At 35.3% G+C, this 16,510-nt stretch overlaps 1 protein-coding gene across 5 annotated transcripts in view; it reads right to left on the reverse strand.

Moving 5' to 3' along the window:
* Positions 1-16,510, reverse strand: part of ATG5 (autophagy related 5) — a 132,001-nt gene that overhangs the window by 90,508 nt on the left and 24,983 nt on the right. For all 5 annotated transcript variants that reach the window (XM_034991700.1, XM_034991697.1, XM_034991698.1 and 2 more), the window contains one exon: positions 15,564-15,642. In XM_034991700.1, coding sequence (XP_034847591.1) covers positions 15,564-15,642 — 79 coding nt within the window. The remainder of the gene's footprint in view (positions 1-15,563; positions 15,643-16,510) is intronic.

Here is a 16,510-nt window from a genome sequence, read left to right on the forward strand (position 1 = left end):
TATATACAAATATCAAATCGTTACATTGCACACTTAAAATATAATGCTGTATGTCAATTATACCTCAAAAAAATACTGCAAGTCCTATAAAGAGAGCAAAACAAACAAAAATTTTCCATATATCCATAAAGAATCTAATATCCCATTAAAAATGCAGGAGTTGCTAATATAGTGTTATGGATTCAATGTTTGTGTCCCTCTAATATTCTCATGTTAAAGCCCTAATCCTCAGTGTGGCTGTATTTGGAGATGGACCCTTAAGGAATCAATTAAGGTTAAATGAGTTCATATGGGTGGGGCCTTGATCTAACAGGATTAGCGTCCTTATAAGAAAAGACAGCTGAGAGCTCACTCTCTCTCTGTCTATCTCCACACAAAGGAGGAAAGGACATATAAGGACACAAAGAGAAGGCAACCATCTGCACACCAGGAAGACAATCCTCACCGAAATTGAACCCTGCTGGACCTTGATCTTGGGTTTTCCAGCCTTGTGAACTGTGAGAAAATAAATTTCTCTTGTTTTTAAGCCATCCAGTCTGTGGTATTGTTATGGCAAAATAAGCAAATTAACATACAGAGCAATGTTATTTTATTTGATTGTTGAGTCACCACCTCTAATAGTAGACTCAGCATTCTGACAGGGAAAATACAAGGCCATAGTTTAAAGGCTTACTTGTGTAAAATCTTAACATTTCTTTCCAAGATCACTTTCATGTGTGTGCATGTGGGTGGGGATGGAAAGGGAGGAGATTTTCAAATCTATTTCCTAAGATACAATTTTCAGGATGAGAGAAGAATATGCCATGAAAGTTAATGGAATCAAGCTAAAATATATATATATATATTTTTAAAGATTTTATTTTTAAGTAATCCCCACACCCAAAATGGGGCTCAAACTCACAACTCCAACATCAAGAGTTGCACAACTCCAAGAGCCAGCCAGGTGCCCCAATTTTCTTAAATCTTCTAATTTTACCAAGATCCAATCTACAAAGTTACCTTCAACCAGTCATTTGCTTCCCTCCTGGTACAATCTAAGGAATATCTCCCATCCTGTTTGCTAGATCCCATTTTGTGCATCTCTGAAACCCAGTTCAATTAATTATTCCTATTTTTTTCTATAATTATCTGTAACCATGTTCTTTCTAATTACTGTTTCTCATCAGTTGTTCCTAAAAATAAAACAAGCACCCGAAGAAAAACAAAAAAACTTCCTTCAACCTCAACTTCCTTCTGGCTCCAGTCCTCTCACTTCACCCCTTCAGAGCCAACCTTTGAGGTGACCAAGCTGGCAGTCACCTCTTACCCACGCAATCTGTCTGCTACCCTCACCACTCTTGTAAACTGCTGTCTTGAAGGTCAACAATGATACCTTTCAGTCTGCTTTAAGTTCTCACCAAACATCTAACACCTTTGAATATACTCCTTGAAGCAGTCATCCTCGTCTGTGACACCACACTTATTTTTCTTTTTTCTCATTCTCATTTGCAAAAGCCTATTCTGGTGCCATTCCTTAAAGGTTTTCGTTGGTTGGTTGGTTTTTTAAGGTTTTATTTATTTATTAGACGGGAGGAGGGGGGAGGAGGAGCAGAGGGTGAGGGAGAGAATCTCCAGCAGACTCCATGCAAGGGCGGAGCCTGACACAGGGCTCAATCTCATAACCCTGAGATCACAACATGAGCTGAAACCAAGAGTCGGATGCTTAACTGACTGAGCCACCCAGGTGCCCCAAATGTTGGTATTTTTCAAATTTCTAGTCTAGCACCTCATTGCTTTTTTTCATTCCACATACTCACCTTCAAAAGCTTACCTACTTCCACATCATTTACAGACTAGTAAGTCTCAATATCTGTCTCCAGCCAAGATCCTTCTCATGACTAGGACCCATACATTCATTAATCTAGAAGATATGGCATTAGGCATAGGAAACATCAACAAATCCCAAAGAAAAGAAGTTTCCCCCCTTGACTCCTCCTCCCCATCTCCTACATTCAAGCAAGTTCTATTGAGTCCACATCCTAAATAGATCTGAATCCACTCACATTCAACATTCCCGAGCTGCTTTCCGAGTACAAACTAACAACTATCCGACATTTCTGGAAAACCTTACAGCTGGGTCCCATGCCACAAATCTTAACCCCTTTAATTCATTTTTCACATTTGGAGTCACAGCGATCTTCCTAAAATGCAAATCAGATCTTCTCACTCAGCTGCTCTGCTCTTTTATAATAAAATCAAACTTCATCCAAAGTCTTCAAGGTTCTAAATGACTTACATCTTCTGCTAACCTCTTCATCATAATCTTCTGCTCATATTCCATTTTCTTTCCCTTGTCCCACACACACATTCTCTGTTCCAGTGATCTTGATTATCTGTCACCTGCTCAAACATTCTTTCAGCCATACTCTCTCATTTCTGTGCCTCTGCACAAAATATCTCCTTTGTCTAGAACACTCTTTCTCCTTGCCTATCACTTGACCACTTACACAACTACCCCAAAATATCCTCCTCCATCTTCAGGTTCAGTTTTGACATCACTTCCTCCAGGAAATTTCTTACTTCCCAAGTGTAGGTTAAGTTCACAAAGTTCATATACTTGACTCTATAATATCATTTATATTCTTAGGTCGTACTACTCTTACCCTCCACAAGGCAGAGACCATGACTGTTCTCACCTGTGCTTTCTCAATAAACTTTCATTGAGATACAATTCACAGAGTGAAATGCAGAAATTTTAAGTGTACAGTTAAATAAATCAATACTGCGTAAGTGTCAGCCCAAACAAGATATAAAATATTACCATCACACCCAAAAAGTTCTTTGGTGCCCTTTACAATCAGTTCCCTCATTTAGACCCACCCAGCTGATCTGATTTGTATCACAAGATTAGTTTTGCCTGTAATATAATCACATACAAATAGAATCATATAGTACTGTGTAATCTAGCATCTTTTACTTATTAGCATAATGCTTTTGAAATTCATCTATGTTACTGCATGTATAAATAGTTCCCTTTTGCTGCTCCGTATTATATACCATTGGATTGATAAACCAGTCTGTTCACCCAAAAACCTCTTAGTAGACATTAAGATTGTATCCAGAAGGATGCCCAGTGGCTCAGTCAGTTAGGCATCTGCCTTTGGCTCAGGTCCTGATCCCAGGGTCCTGGGATCAAGTCCCACATCGGGCTCCTTGCTCAGCGGGGAGCCTGCTTCTCCATCTCCCTCTGCCTGCCACTCCCCCTGCTTGTGCTCGCTCTCGCTCTGACAAATAAATAAAAAGCTTAAAAAAAAAAAAAAAGATTGTATCCAGATTGTGGCTATTAGTGTACAAGTCTTTTGTGAACGTTTTCATTTTTTTTTTTTAAGATTTTATTTATTTATTTGACAGAAAGGGAGAGCATGCGCACACAAGCAGAGGGAGCGGCAGGCAGAGGGAGATGGAGAAGCAGGTTCCCTGCTGAGCAGGGAGCCCGATGTGGGGCTTAATCTCACAGCCCTGAGATCATGACCTAAGCCAAAATCAAGTCGGACACTTAACTGACTGAGCCACCCAGGTGCCCAGAGCACTCACTGTGATTTTAACATACACTTCCCTGATGGATGAAGGTACTGAACATCTTTTCATGTGCTAATTGTTCATATAAACATACACATATATGAATATATATTTATGAATAGTGTGTATACACACACACACATTTATGTGTATATTTAAACTGTTCAAGTTTTTTGGATTTGTTCCAAAGGAAATCATATATTAGGGAACAATTTGAGCAATGTGAATTTCATATTTACTTTTGTAAATACTGTCCACAAGAAATACTAAATGAACATAGAAATTGCACCCAGCTAAACTGAGCCACAAAATACACAAACGCACACCTCAGCAATAGACCTGCTACCTCAATTCATGTTATAAGCTATACTCACCCACATTCGATGCTACAATTTTGTCTGATTTAGTAACTTTCCTTTCACCACTTCGCAATAACTGACAAGCTGCAATCCCTTCCGATCCTCATCTCTACAAGCAAACTTAGTCTTCTCAATATAAAGCGCCAAACTTATTGTAGTATTTATGTATTTAACCATTTAACCTATGTAAAACTGTCCTTTTATTAGGTTCCTATCTTTTTTGTCACTAATAAAGTTTTTGATTTTGTGCCCTTAATGCATTTTCCCCATAAGTCCTGTGATTTTTAACAGCACCTTGTTTTTTAGGAATACCTATTTTGCAGTAGAGCAAAACTACCCATAGAAGTGGTAGGAACAGACATCTTTGCCTTTTTCCTGATCTTAGGGTAAAATATTCAATAAACCACCATTTAGCATGATTTTAGCTGTAGACTTTTCATATTTATTCTTTGTCAAATCGAGGAGATTCCCTTCTATTCCTAAGTTTGCTAAGAGTTTTGGAGACAAATGGGTACTGAATTTTGTCAAAAGCTTTTTTGGTAAGGATCTATGTGATTGTATGATTTTTTTCTACTTTTTTCTGTAAATGTGCTGAATTACATCAATTCATTGATATATGAAAGTTGAATCACCCTTATATTCCTGGGACAATCTCAACCCGGTTATGGTGCACTATCCTTTATTGAAGATTCAATTTGTTAGTATTTTCTTGAGAGTGTCTGCATTTATGTTCATGAGGGATATTGGGGTGTATTTTTTCTTCCTTTAACATCCATTACACGTTCTTGTATCAGTTACTCTGGCCTGTTAAACAAACTGGGAAATTATTCCCTCCGCTTCTATTTTCTGAAAAAAGTCTGTGAAGACTAGTACTATTTATTCCTTAAATATTTGATAGAATTCACCAATGAAACTTGGTGAATTTCACTTTGTGAGGAGTTTTTAATTACAAATCCAACTTCTTCATACATTTAGAGACTATTCATACCTATTTATTGTATCAGTTTCAGTAAACAGTATTTTCGCTGAATATGTCCATTTGTCAAATTTGCTGGCATAAAGTTGTTCATTATATTTCCTACTATTGTTTTAATGGCTGTGGGATCTGTAGTGATATCCCACTTTTGTTCCTGATATCAGTAAGTTGTGTTTTCCTACTACAGAAAGTTTTTAAATCCCTCTAAGCACAGCTTTATGTGAAGCCCACAAAATTTAATTCTGTTGTGTTTCCATTATCATTTAGTTTGAAATATTTTTAAACTTCCCTTGTGATTTCTTATTTGACCCACAGTTAACTGAGGATTCAGTGACCCCATCCTTTAGGCAAATGTGGTCATACATTTTATTTATACAGACACTATACACCCTTCTTTAAAATTATATTATTCTTGCTTTTAATAGTCATTTGCTTTAAAAAAACAAAAGTTAAAGGAGGTAATCTCTTATATTTATCATTTATTTACCATTTCTAGCGTTCTTCACTCCTGTCTGTGGCTTCTTTCAGTGCTTTAAGGTATCACTGCATTGTATTTTGATCTCTCATAAGACAGCAGCCATCATTCATCATCACTTATTGTTCTCTTTAATGTCATGTTTCTTTCTTTTATAGATTTTCTATATTGGCTTTCACCAGTCTGATTATGATATGCCTGTGTGTTTTTCTATATATTTACTTGCTTTGAATTTCCTGAGCTTCTTCAACACACAGATTAATGTTTTCTCCCCCAAATATGAAAATTAACGATTATTTCTTTTAAATTGAGATATAACTCAGATACAATTTACTTAAATTTACCATTTAAAAAAGTACATTTCAGTAGTTTTTAGTATATTCACAAGGTATACTAGAATCACCACTATCAAATTACATAACTCCAGGAAAAAACCTCGTATTTATAAGCAGTCACACTAATTTACTTTCTGTCTCTAAAGATTTTGCATATTCTGGACATTTCATATAAATGAGTCACAATATGCATACAATATGCAGCCTTTTGTGTCTTCCTTCTTTTACTTATCATGACATTTCAAGGTTCATCTATGCTATAGCATGTATCAGTACTTCATTCCTTTTCATGGCCAAATTATATTGTTGACCCTCAAACAAGTGGTTAGGGGTGCCAACCCACATCTCTCCCCATGCAGTTTAAAAGCTGCATATAACTTTTGACTCCCCCCAGATTTAACTATAATAACCTGTTGACTGGAAGCCTTAGCAATAACATAAGCAATTGATCACATATTTTGTATGGTATATGTCTTATACACTGCATTTTACAATAGAGTAAACTATAGAAGATATTAAGAAAAAGAAAATATTACAGTACTGTACTATATTTATTAAAAAAACCTATATATAAGTGGACCCACGCAGTTCAAATCCATGTTGTTCAAGGGCCAACTATATTCTGTTATATGAATATACATTTTGATTATCCATTGATCTGTCGATGAGCACTGAGGGTTGCTTCCACTTTTTGGCTATTATGACTAATGTTGCTATGAACATCCCAGTACAAGTTTTTAGGTGGACATGTGTTTTCAGTTCTCTGGGGTATGTAACTATGACTGGAATTGGTGGGTCATATGGCAAGTCTATGTTCAATTGAGGAACTGCCAGACTGTTCTCCAAAGCAGTGCCTCATTTTACATTTCTAATAGTAACATGTAACATAGGAGTACCAATTAATCCACACTCTAACACCTGTTATTACCCAACTTTTTGATTATAGCTATCTTAGCAGGTTGAAGGGGTAACTCAATGGAGTTTAACAACTATTCTGAGCATCATTTCATATGCTTGCTGGCCATTTATATATCTACTTTGGAGAAATGTCTACTCAAACACTTTGCCCACTTTTTCTTTTTTTTTTTCACTTTGCCCATTTTTAATTGGGTTATTTACCTTTTTATTACTGAATTCTAGGAGTTCTTTATATATTCTGGACACTGGACCCTTCTTAGATATATGATTTTGCAAATATTTTCTCCTATGGGTTGTCTTTTCACTTTCTTCAAAGCACAAGTTTTCCATTTTGATCAAGTCTAATTTACCTGTTTTTCTTTTTCTTTGGTTGTTTGTGCTTTAAGTGTTATACCTAAGAAATCACTGCCTAATCCAACATTACAAAACTTATTTTTTTTCTAAGAGTTTTATAATTTTAGTTTTTACATTTAGGTGTCTGATCCATTTCTACTTATTTTTTTAGAGGTCACTTTCATTCTTTTACATGTGGGGATCCAGTTGTCATAGCACGATCCAGTTGTCATAGCACGATTCTTTCCCTCACTGAACTGTCTTGGCACCCATATAGAAAATCAACTGCCCAAATATGTATGTGTTTTTATCTTGACTCTCACTTCTACTCCATTGATTTATATCTGGTGTTATGCCAATATCATGGAGTTTGGGTTATTATAGCTTTGAAACCAAAAAATGGGAGTCTAATCATTATTTCTTAAAAACATTTTTCTGAATCATCCCCTTTCCTCTCCTTCTAGGACTCTTAAGTACATGAATGTAAGACTGCTTGACATTACCCTAGAGGCCATCAGGACAGTCCCCACCCACCACCAGCATCAATTTTCTTCTCTCAATTCTTCATATTGGATAATTTCTATGGATCTGACTTCAAGTTCACAGAATCTTTCTTGTGCCATCTCCAATTCACCATTAAGCCTATCCAGTGAATTTTTCATTTCAGATATTCTTCTTCTCAGTTCTACAATTTTGTAATCTTAAGTCACTGATTTAATAGTTGGTTTAATTCATTCTTCCTAATTCCAAATGTGGGTTATCTCAGGGTCAGTTTCTATCAACAGCATTTTTTCCCTTTGATATGGTTCAAGTTTTCCTGCTTATTTGCATGTATAGTAGACATTGGTTGTATGCTGGACATTGTAAATATGGTGTGAGGATTCTAGATTATACTCTTTCTTGATGAGTTTTGTTCTGCTTAGTGCCTCTCCTTGATCCCAAAAAGGCCTAATTTTAGGCTTTATTAGAGCAGATCCAGAGCAATCCTTACTCCTAAATAGGAGTTGGCAAACTTTTTCTGTAAAAGGCTCAGTAGGCCAGATTTAGCACAGACCATAATTTACTAATCCTGCTCTGAGATATAATTCTTACTCCTATAGCATGGTCTTTCTGGTCTCAGATAAATGTTTAGTATGTTAACTAGGTCTCTCTCTACCATGGATGGACTAGGATCCAACATCTCCAGGTATAATGTGGCTTGTCCCACTCTAACATGCATTCTCTTATCTGACCTTGAGGAGTATTGCCTATGAATGTGCAGCCCAACTCTCAGTAAAGGACTTTTGGGAAACTCACACTTATGCTTTTCTGAAACCCTGCCTAGCAAATTCCAGCTGCTTCAGTAGCCCAGAACTCCAATCTCTGCATCCTTAACTCAGCAGGACTTCCCTGCTCCGCTTGAGTTCCACTCCCCAGGACACAGTAAGGACACTGCCCTGAAACACAGAGATGGGCTAAATGTGGTGCTCACCTTGTTTGTTCTCTTTCTCTCTAATGTCCAGTGCCTGAAAAGAGCTCTACTTCATATATTTTGTCCAGTTTTATAGCTGTTTATGGCTGGAGGAAAAATCCAATCCAATTACTCTGTCATAGCTGAAAAGCAGATGTTAACCTCAATAAATATTTGATGAATAAATTAGTGACTAAACAAACCATATTTCATAAAGTTTTAAGTATGCATGACCCTCCATCCTCTCCACCTCCTTCACACCTTTCTGTAATCCCTTCCCATGGGCTATAGGCAGGATCTTGATTTGCATTTAACCAAAAGAATACAGCAAAGGCTATGGGATCTTACTCCTGTGATTAAGTGACACTATATAAAACTCCACTCTTGCTAAAAGACTAGCTCTAGAGACTTTCTGTTGACTGAATGAAATAAGCTGCCATACTGGGAAAGTCCACATGGCAAGGAACTTCATGCAGTCTTTAGGTGCTGCGTGCAGTCTCTAGCTGACAGTCAACAGAAGAAAGGGCCCTCAGTCCTACAATCACAAGGAAATGAATTCTGCCAGCAATATAAGTGAGCTTAGAAGATTCTCAGTCTCCAGGCAAGAATGTAGCTCAGCCAACACCACAATTACAGTGAGGCCCTAAGCAGAAGATCCACAGAAATTGTGAGATAATAAATTTGTGTTATTTTAAGCTGTTACATTTGTGGTGATCTGTTACAGAGAAACAGATAACTAATATAATACACTACTGATAGATACTACAAAACAACTACCAATATTTATAGCTGGCAATTACATGCAGCAGAAGCATGGGAATGACCATGAAGTGCACTCAAGAACAAGGAAAGCTACCTCAGACCTATGTCTTCAACACACAGTAAAAAAAAGCAGAAATATAGTAAATTACCTCAGGAAGACACAGTGGCTCTTGGCCTAGCAAGAAAGAACAAGACCATCAGAAAAGGGGTGTGGGCAGTCATACAAATATATTTAAAGAACAGTCAGAACCAGTGGTAGCGCCTTCCAAACACTGTAGGAAAACAGTGAATACCTTGGTCCAAAAACCTAATTTTGTCTAGTCACAATCATTCAGCAGTGTTTTGCACAGAAGCACTTACCTTAACGCTGACCCTCTTTTACCTAGCAAGTGCGAGCTCTACCACTAATAATCACTATCAAAATTTAAAATTAAAATCTATGCTCTTATCAAAACCAAAATACACCAATTTAGCACCATGTTATCAGGAGACAAAGAAAGAAAAACACCAAGGTACTGTTGACTTTGTTTACTCATTAAACTTTATTTAGGATATGTAGTAGAACTTGGCATTTTAAAGAACCAACTATGTTCACCTGATGCTACTAAATTTTTGAATCATGTAACGAACTTCTCTTTTTAAAAATTCCACATACTGTAAGCAACTTTTTGATTATAATGCAGCTTTGCAAGCAGCATACCCATAGGAATAATGTAAATATTAAAGGAAAAAAACAGAAAGAAAAAGCCAAAATAGCAAAATGTTAGCAACTGGCAAATCCAGGTGAAAGGTATGGGGATGTTCACTAGACAACTCTCAACTTTTCAAATACAGATTTAAATTTTTTAAAATAAAAAAGTGAAAAACAAGAATAAGATAAGTTTCTCAGTAAGCTAATGAAGTTTACAGATCATACATGTTCTTGATGCTAATTAGAAAAGTCTGAAGAAGTTACCATTTTCACTCGTTTTGGTAAATGGACAAAGCAAATATCCAAACCTACGTTTTAAAGCAGTAAACACTTTACAATTATGTAATGTTTCTCAGAATTCCAAAAATAATATAAAAATTTCTAAAAACATTATTTTCTGAATCATCCTTTCAACCTTTTGGATCTTTACACAATATTACCTTTTAAATCTGCACTGTTTTCCAAACTCTTTATTATTCAACATGTGACCTGCTGAACCAATAACACTGCATTACCTGTGAACTTGTTAAAAATACAGAACCTCAATAGCCAAACTATGAAAGCAGCCCATGTGTCCATCGATAGATGAATGGATAAAGAAAAAATATGTATATATATACATACATATATATATATAATGAAGTATTATTTAGCCATAAAAAAGAATGAAATCTTGCCATAGGCAACAACATGGATAGAGCTAGAGAGTATAACACTAAGCAAAATAAGCCAGAGAAAGACAAATACCATATGATTTCACTGATACATGGAATTTAAGAAACCAAACAGCAAAGGAAAAGAAAGAGACAAACCAAGAAACAGATTGTTAGCTACAGAGAACAAACAGATGGTTACCAGAGCGGAGATGGCTGGGGGGATGGGAAAATAGAGGATAGGTATTAAAGAGTATACTTATCATGATGAAAATCATAAATATTTATATGTTCATAGCTTTAGGATCACTGATGACCCATAGTCTTTACAGTGAGGGAAGGATTATTAATTTCATCTATTATATAATGAAATTGTAGTGATGGTAAGACAAGATAAGGATAGTGGCTAGAAGAATAGTTCAATCTGTTTCTACCTCTTGTGTATCTCTTGTACTTGTGTGTTAGGTTAGCTGTTAACTTTAATGAAATAATGTAAATCACTAAGGAGCTAATGAACAATCATTAATGTATGATCATGAAGTGTAAAAGTTCTTCTACAATAGGTGATGTTGCATCTTGGAAACCTAGCTGGAATGGATATGTCACCAAGATATAAAGTGTTTGGACCCATAATTTCACTTTGACAAAGTTATATAATTTTTACTAATACCTCACTAATTGAGAAAGACATAGTAGTTACGATACTGGCTTGGCACAAGCTGGAGTAGGTTTGATTCCTTCCCTTCTTATTTTACATTTATGTAAGATTCTTCAAATGTATGATATGGGGGGGCATCCATGTAGTCATTTGAGACAGGTAGTTGTTAATTCTACTATTGCTATTTGTGGCTTAGATGCAACTTCCTCTCAAATTATGAAAATAATTAATATTACTGCTATTAATGAAATGAATGAACCTATGGTGGATGAGATGGTATTTCATGTTGTATACACATCTGGATAATCAGAATCAGCTGGTGGCATTCTTGAAAAGTCAAGAAAGTGTGACGGGAAGAAAGTTATGTTAATACCTTTGTGTTTGTGAAATGAATTTTTGCTCAGGTTGAGTTAAATGTATGTAGCCTGAAAATAATGGGAGCTGGTGAACAAATTCTCCTACACTGGTAAATAATGCTTCTATCGATAAGATGTAATGAAATTATGCTACTACATAATATGCATCATGGAAACAAGGCCCAAGGATCAATTAGCTAGAAGTTGAGTCCTGTCAGGTCTCCTACTGTAAATAAGAAAATAAAACACAAGGCTCAGAGTATGGCTGGCGATCATTTAATATTTCTTCCATGGAGGGTTGTTTGTCAACTAAATACTTTTATAGGAATGGCAATCATTATGGCAGCTGATATAAAACATGCTCATGTGTCGACATCTATGCCGACTGTGAATATATGATGAACTTGTGCAATAAAGTCTAAAAATCCAACGGAAAAAAATAAAAATAAATTAAAAAAATAAAAATACAGAACCTCTGCCCTCAGCCCAAACCTACGGAATCAGAATCAAAATCTGTACCTTAACTAGACACAAAGGTTATTTGTATGCACATTAAAGTTTCAAGAACACCGCTCGAGACATTAAAATTCATTTACTAGAAACATTATATATCTATTCAAATGATAAGCAGCAAAGTCCGTTAAAAATTAGAGAAAATATCTGAAAGCTATTTAACAGGTATTCTCCCTCAAGAATTCAGTCTGAATCACAAAATGATCAAATGTGTGTGCACGGTAGAAGCAGAGGGGGTGCTCTTGGAGAGTTTATTATTGCATAAAACCTAATCAAAATCAATTAATATCTTTGAAAGCAACTGTAAAACAAATAAATTCAAGCTGTCTGGTTAAAATACAGCTATCATTTGACATACTCAATATCATAAAAGATAAAATACATCAACTGACATAAATAAAGTCATTACTTGATAAATTCAACCTGCTGATAAACTATTATCTAGAAACTAAAGACAAAACAAAACCCTGCTTCCTCACTCTAAAAGCATTTGCTTTTCTAAGTGCAAATGTCTTACTCAGTTTCATTATAATCAATCAAAAGTCATAAAGTAGTACAACAGAAATGGGCCTAAATTAATCAGTATAAGCCATCAATTAAACACTTGGGGACAACTTTTGAGGAAAGCTAAGTCGTATAACCCTAAATAAAGGGAACTTAGTATACAGAAAGAAATCTGGGCAATAATTTTCCCCCAATATGGGCCAAGGGCAGAAAGTGTAAGAACAGCTGATAGAAATACACTGGTGGCTTGAGCAAATTTAACACCCCCTCTATAATATCCTTATTAGCTCTAAGATTCTGCTTTCTATTTGATTTCTCTAATAAACTTCCCATCTGGGAAGAAAATGGTGACCTACCAAAGACCTCAAAGAGTGATTCATTTAAAAATACCAAGAATATACCCATTACATGTAACACAAAAATAATATTTTCTGTGAAATATAACTATTTTCTAGAACAAAAATAAAACCTTAGGGAGAATACTGACACTGTTTTACAGTTTTGAAAATATCTTTAATGTTTGGCTTTGTAGAAAACAGATTAATTATTTGCTTCTACATTCAATGCTCTATATTGTTGTTTTGGCTAACTTATATAAATATACAGGCTTATAAAAATATGTGCTGGAAAAAGGAGTAGCATTTTAACAGACTTCAGATTTGTGGATATTCCGTTTTGATACCACACCAGATTCAGTAAGTATAGTTTGTAACATTAATGTAGAATCTGAAAGCTTATCAACAAACATTTTGATCTCTGTTACATAAAAATCCCTAATTTGACCTTGCATTTTGAATAGTTCTTTTTCACATGCATTATTTTGTAACATCATGCATTGACCATTTGGAAAATATTTGTTTACTGAATTAACGTAGATCTTCTCTAAACGTTGACACATTTCATTACATAAAATTTTTTAAAAATTAGATCTGTTAAAATGACAAAAAATCTCAACAGAAAACTGTCTTAAGAATAATAAAGCTGTCAAGGTCATGGTAGCAGATACGTTTCCCAAAATTCTAATTTTCGTTTAGAAGTTCACATTTTATCAACTGGCAACAAATACTGTTGTCCTTACAGTGAGACACTTCATTTATTTTAAGAAACTGTCTTACGAATATGTAAGTCTGATAACCACACTTTATCAGTCACTCTTTCAAATAAAAAAATGGTGTTTTATGAAAAAAGTGGCTTGTTGAGCTTGCCCTCAAACAAGGGCATAAGTGCTTTTCCTTAAGACAACCATCATATTTGACATACAGCAGAAGTGCTTTGTATGTACTCTCCATTTCAACACACAGATTAAAAAAACATGTACTTAAGATTAATAATAATCAATAATTCGTACTGCTTCATCCAAAACAGTCTTAAGTGAAACTGGTGATATTCATTCTACTGCAAGTGTGTGGCAGTGAAGAATACAATAACCACCTGCAAAGTGTGGTACACCGCCCTGCTTTGTGCTATGGTGCCCACAGTTTTACCCATCATCTCTTTTGCCGATCAGTACAAATGTAAACACAGAGAAAAGGGCAAATAGCATCTTAATATTATTATGGAAATAGATTTGACCTCATGGATTCTTTCCAAGAGCTTCGGGTACACCTGTGGGTCCACAGACCGCTTTGAGAACCACTACACTAAAACAATCAAAATAATTCTAAGCCTTTCCTACCATTATTACACTGCACTGACTCACTCAGTCAGTAATTACAGAGGGCTCGGTATGTAGTGCCAGGTAGGTACCGTAAAGTGTCTCAGTGTTTGAGTGTCTTTGTGTCATTCACTCATGTACCCCAAGTATCTAGAATAGTGCCTGGCTGGCACACAGCAGGCTTCTGGTATTTGTTGAATGAATACATAAATGGGTAGCTATGATATATTTTAACCTAGATTCCAAAGTCTTAGAGTGCATCCCTCACACACAAATAATCTAATTACGGGAATTATTTCAACATAATGGGGAAGACTAACGTGCTAGGCAATACAGAACCTCTACATTCATTATGCTTGGAGTAGTTTTATCTTCATACCCTTCTAAACTTAAATTATTATATATACAGGCAGTCTTTGCTTTGCATGGTACCACGGTAACTGAAAGTCATGCATATCAGAACCATATCTTCACTCTGGTTCCGTGGTAACTAAAATCTGTGGTAACACGGTACTGTGCAAAGCACATTAGTGCAAATGAGAGGAAAATAAATGCCAATGTCCCATACACTCAATTTTAGTAAAATGGGAAGGAAAGTATCTTAGGAAAAATGGGTGAGCAGCCTTTGGGCAGTGACTTTGAATGAGTGCCCCTTACAGGAAAGCAAATTAGATACCTAAAATGACTTTTCAAACTCCTAACATGCTTCCCCTCCCACAGTCCATCGCCCCTTGAGAATCACTGCCTAGTGATCAACTAAAAGAAGTATTACAATCCTTCAATGGTATTTGTGAATTGCTTGGGGAGCAGGGGTTGAAGAATCAAGGTGGTTAAGGGGAAAGACCACTTTATAAACTATTAAGACAAAACTAAGTTACAATAAATCTGGACTGGTCTTAAAAACTACAGGAATTAAAACTTCTCAAAACACACTCAGATCAAGTCTTTGTAGAGTTCTGTCTCCAAACACTTCTCACAATTCAATCAAAATAGCCTCAGAGGTACTCAACAGCATTAAGTTGTACCCCTCTCCACTCCCACGCCCACGCCCACATCTAAACTCATGATTTTGTTCTTCCTATTTGAGATTTTTTTTAATGAATATAAATATTCCAAAATACTACAAATTTTAAACAGTGTATTCAGCTCCAAAAATAGGCATTCATACATTAAATGTTTAAATGGCTCTGCCAAGAGTTAGCAATAAATCAAAAGACATATGGATAAACACTAGTGGCAGCTTAGCCACTAAAAAGCGTCATGGGAGAAGCAATATACAACTTCACTTAAAAAAAAAAAAATTCTAGTCTAAGTCTACTGACTAAATACCACAAGTGGGAGAAATGGGAAATGCTATTTAAACTATACCTTAAAATGTACTGTGATGTTCCAAGGAAGAGCTGAACTTGATGCAAGAAGATCAAACAGCAAACCAATTGGATAATGCCTAAAAATGAAAAGAGTATGTTTTAAGAAAGAATATTTTAAAGTTGTAACTACAACTCCAAAATAAATTTCAGCACATACTGTAACATCAAATATCAGGGGGCTTTAACCACAAATCATAGAATGATAACATTTTACACAGTTACTTGCCCAAGCTAATATGGTATAGTTTCCAGGTATCAGTTTTCTTCTAAGCATTTCATTCATTGAAGCCTCAATATACATAATGGGATTGTGCTAAAGCATCTTTTATCAGCCATGACCACTGTTCTATCACAGTACTGCAGTATCTGATTATCATCCCAATATTCACATTGGACAGTTTATTAAAGTTTATTTAAATATATTTTTTTATTTTTAAAACAACTTAAAATATTAGAAAATTTTAAGAACTAAGAAAAGCACCTTAAAAAAGCATGCAATCATCTATTTTGTGGTTATTACTATTAACGCTATAGAAAGTGAGTCTTTATACGTATGCATACATATGTAAATATAGATTAGGCTTATCCTTTACAAAACACTATAACCTGCTTTTTCCGTATAACAACCTGTCAACATTTTCCAAAGTCACTGAATATTTTTCTGCAACCTCAGACTAAAGCTTTTTACAAAAACAAATTTTGGACTTCCTAATTTCCAAATATAACCATTACTTACAGTGAAGCAAATTATTTAGCAATAATACTAACCTTGCAGATTTCAACAAACAAATCTTATTTTTTAAATCATCCTTTTAAAGAATCTAAAGTGGCTTCAATAATGAAACAGAATTAAATAATACTTCCAACAAAGGCAAAAAGAGGACTACTTGGTGTCATGTACAGTCCTGTTCTTTATATGTTAGTGAGTTATTCCTAGATTCAGAA

This window comes from Mirounga leonina, unplaced genomic scaffold, assembly GCF_011800145.1.
Source record: "Mirounga leonina isolate KUSES-001 unplaced genomic scaffold, KU_Mleo_1.0 Mir_53, whole genome shotgun sequence".
Classification (NCBI taxonomy): domain Eukaryota; kingdom Metazoa; phylum Chordata; class Mammalia; order Carnivora; family Phocidae; genus Mirounga; species Mirounga leonina.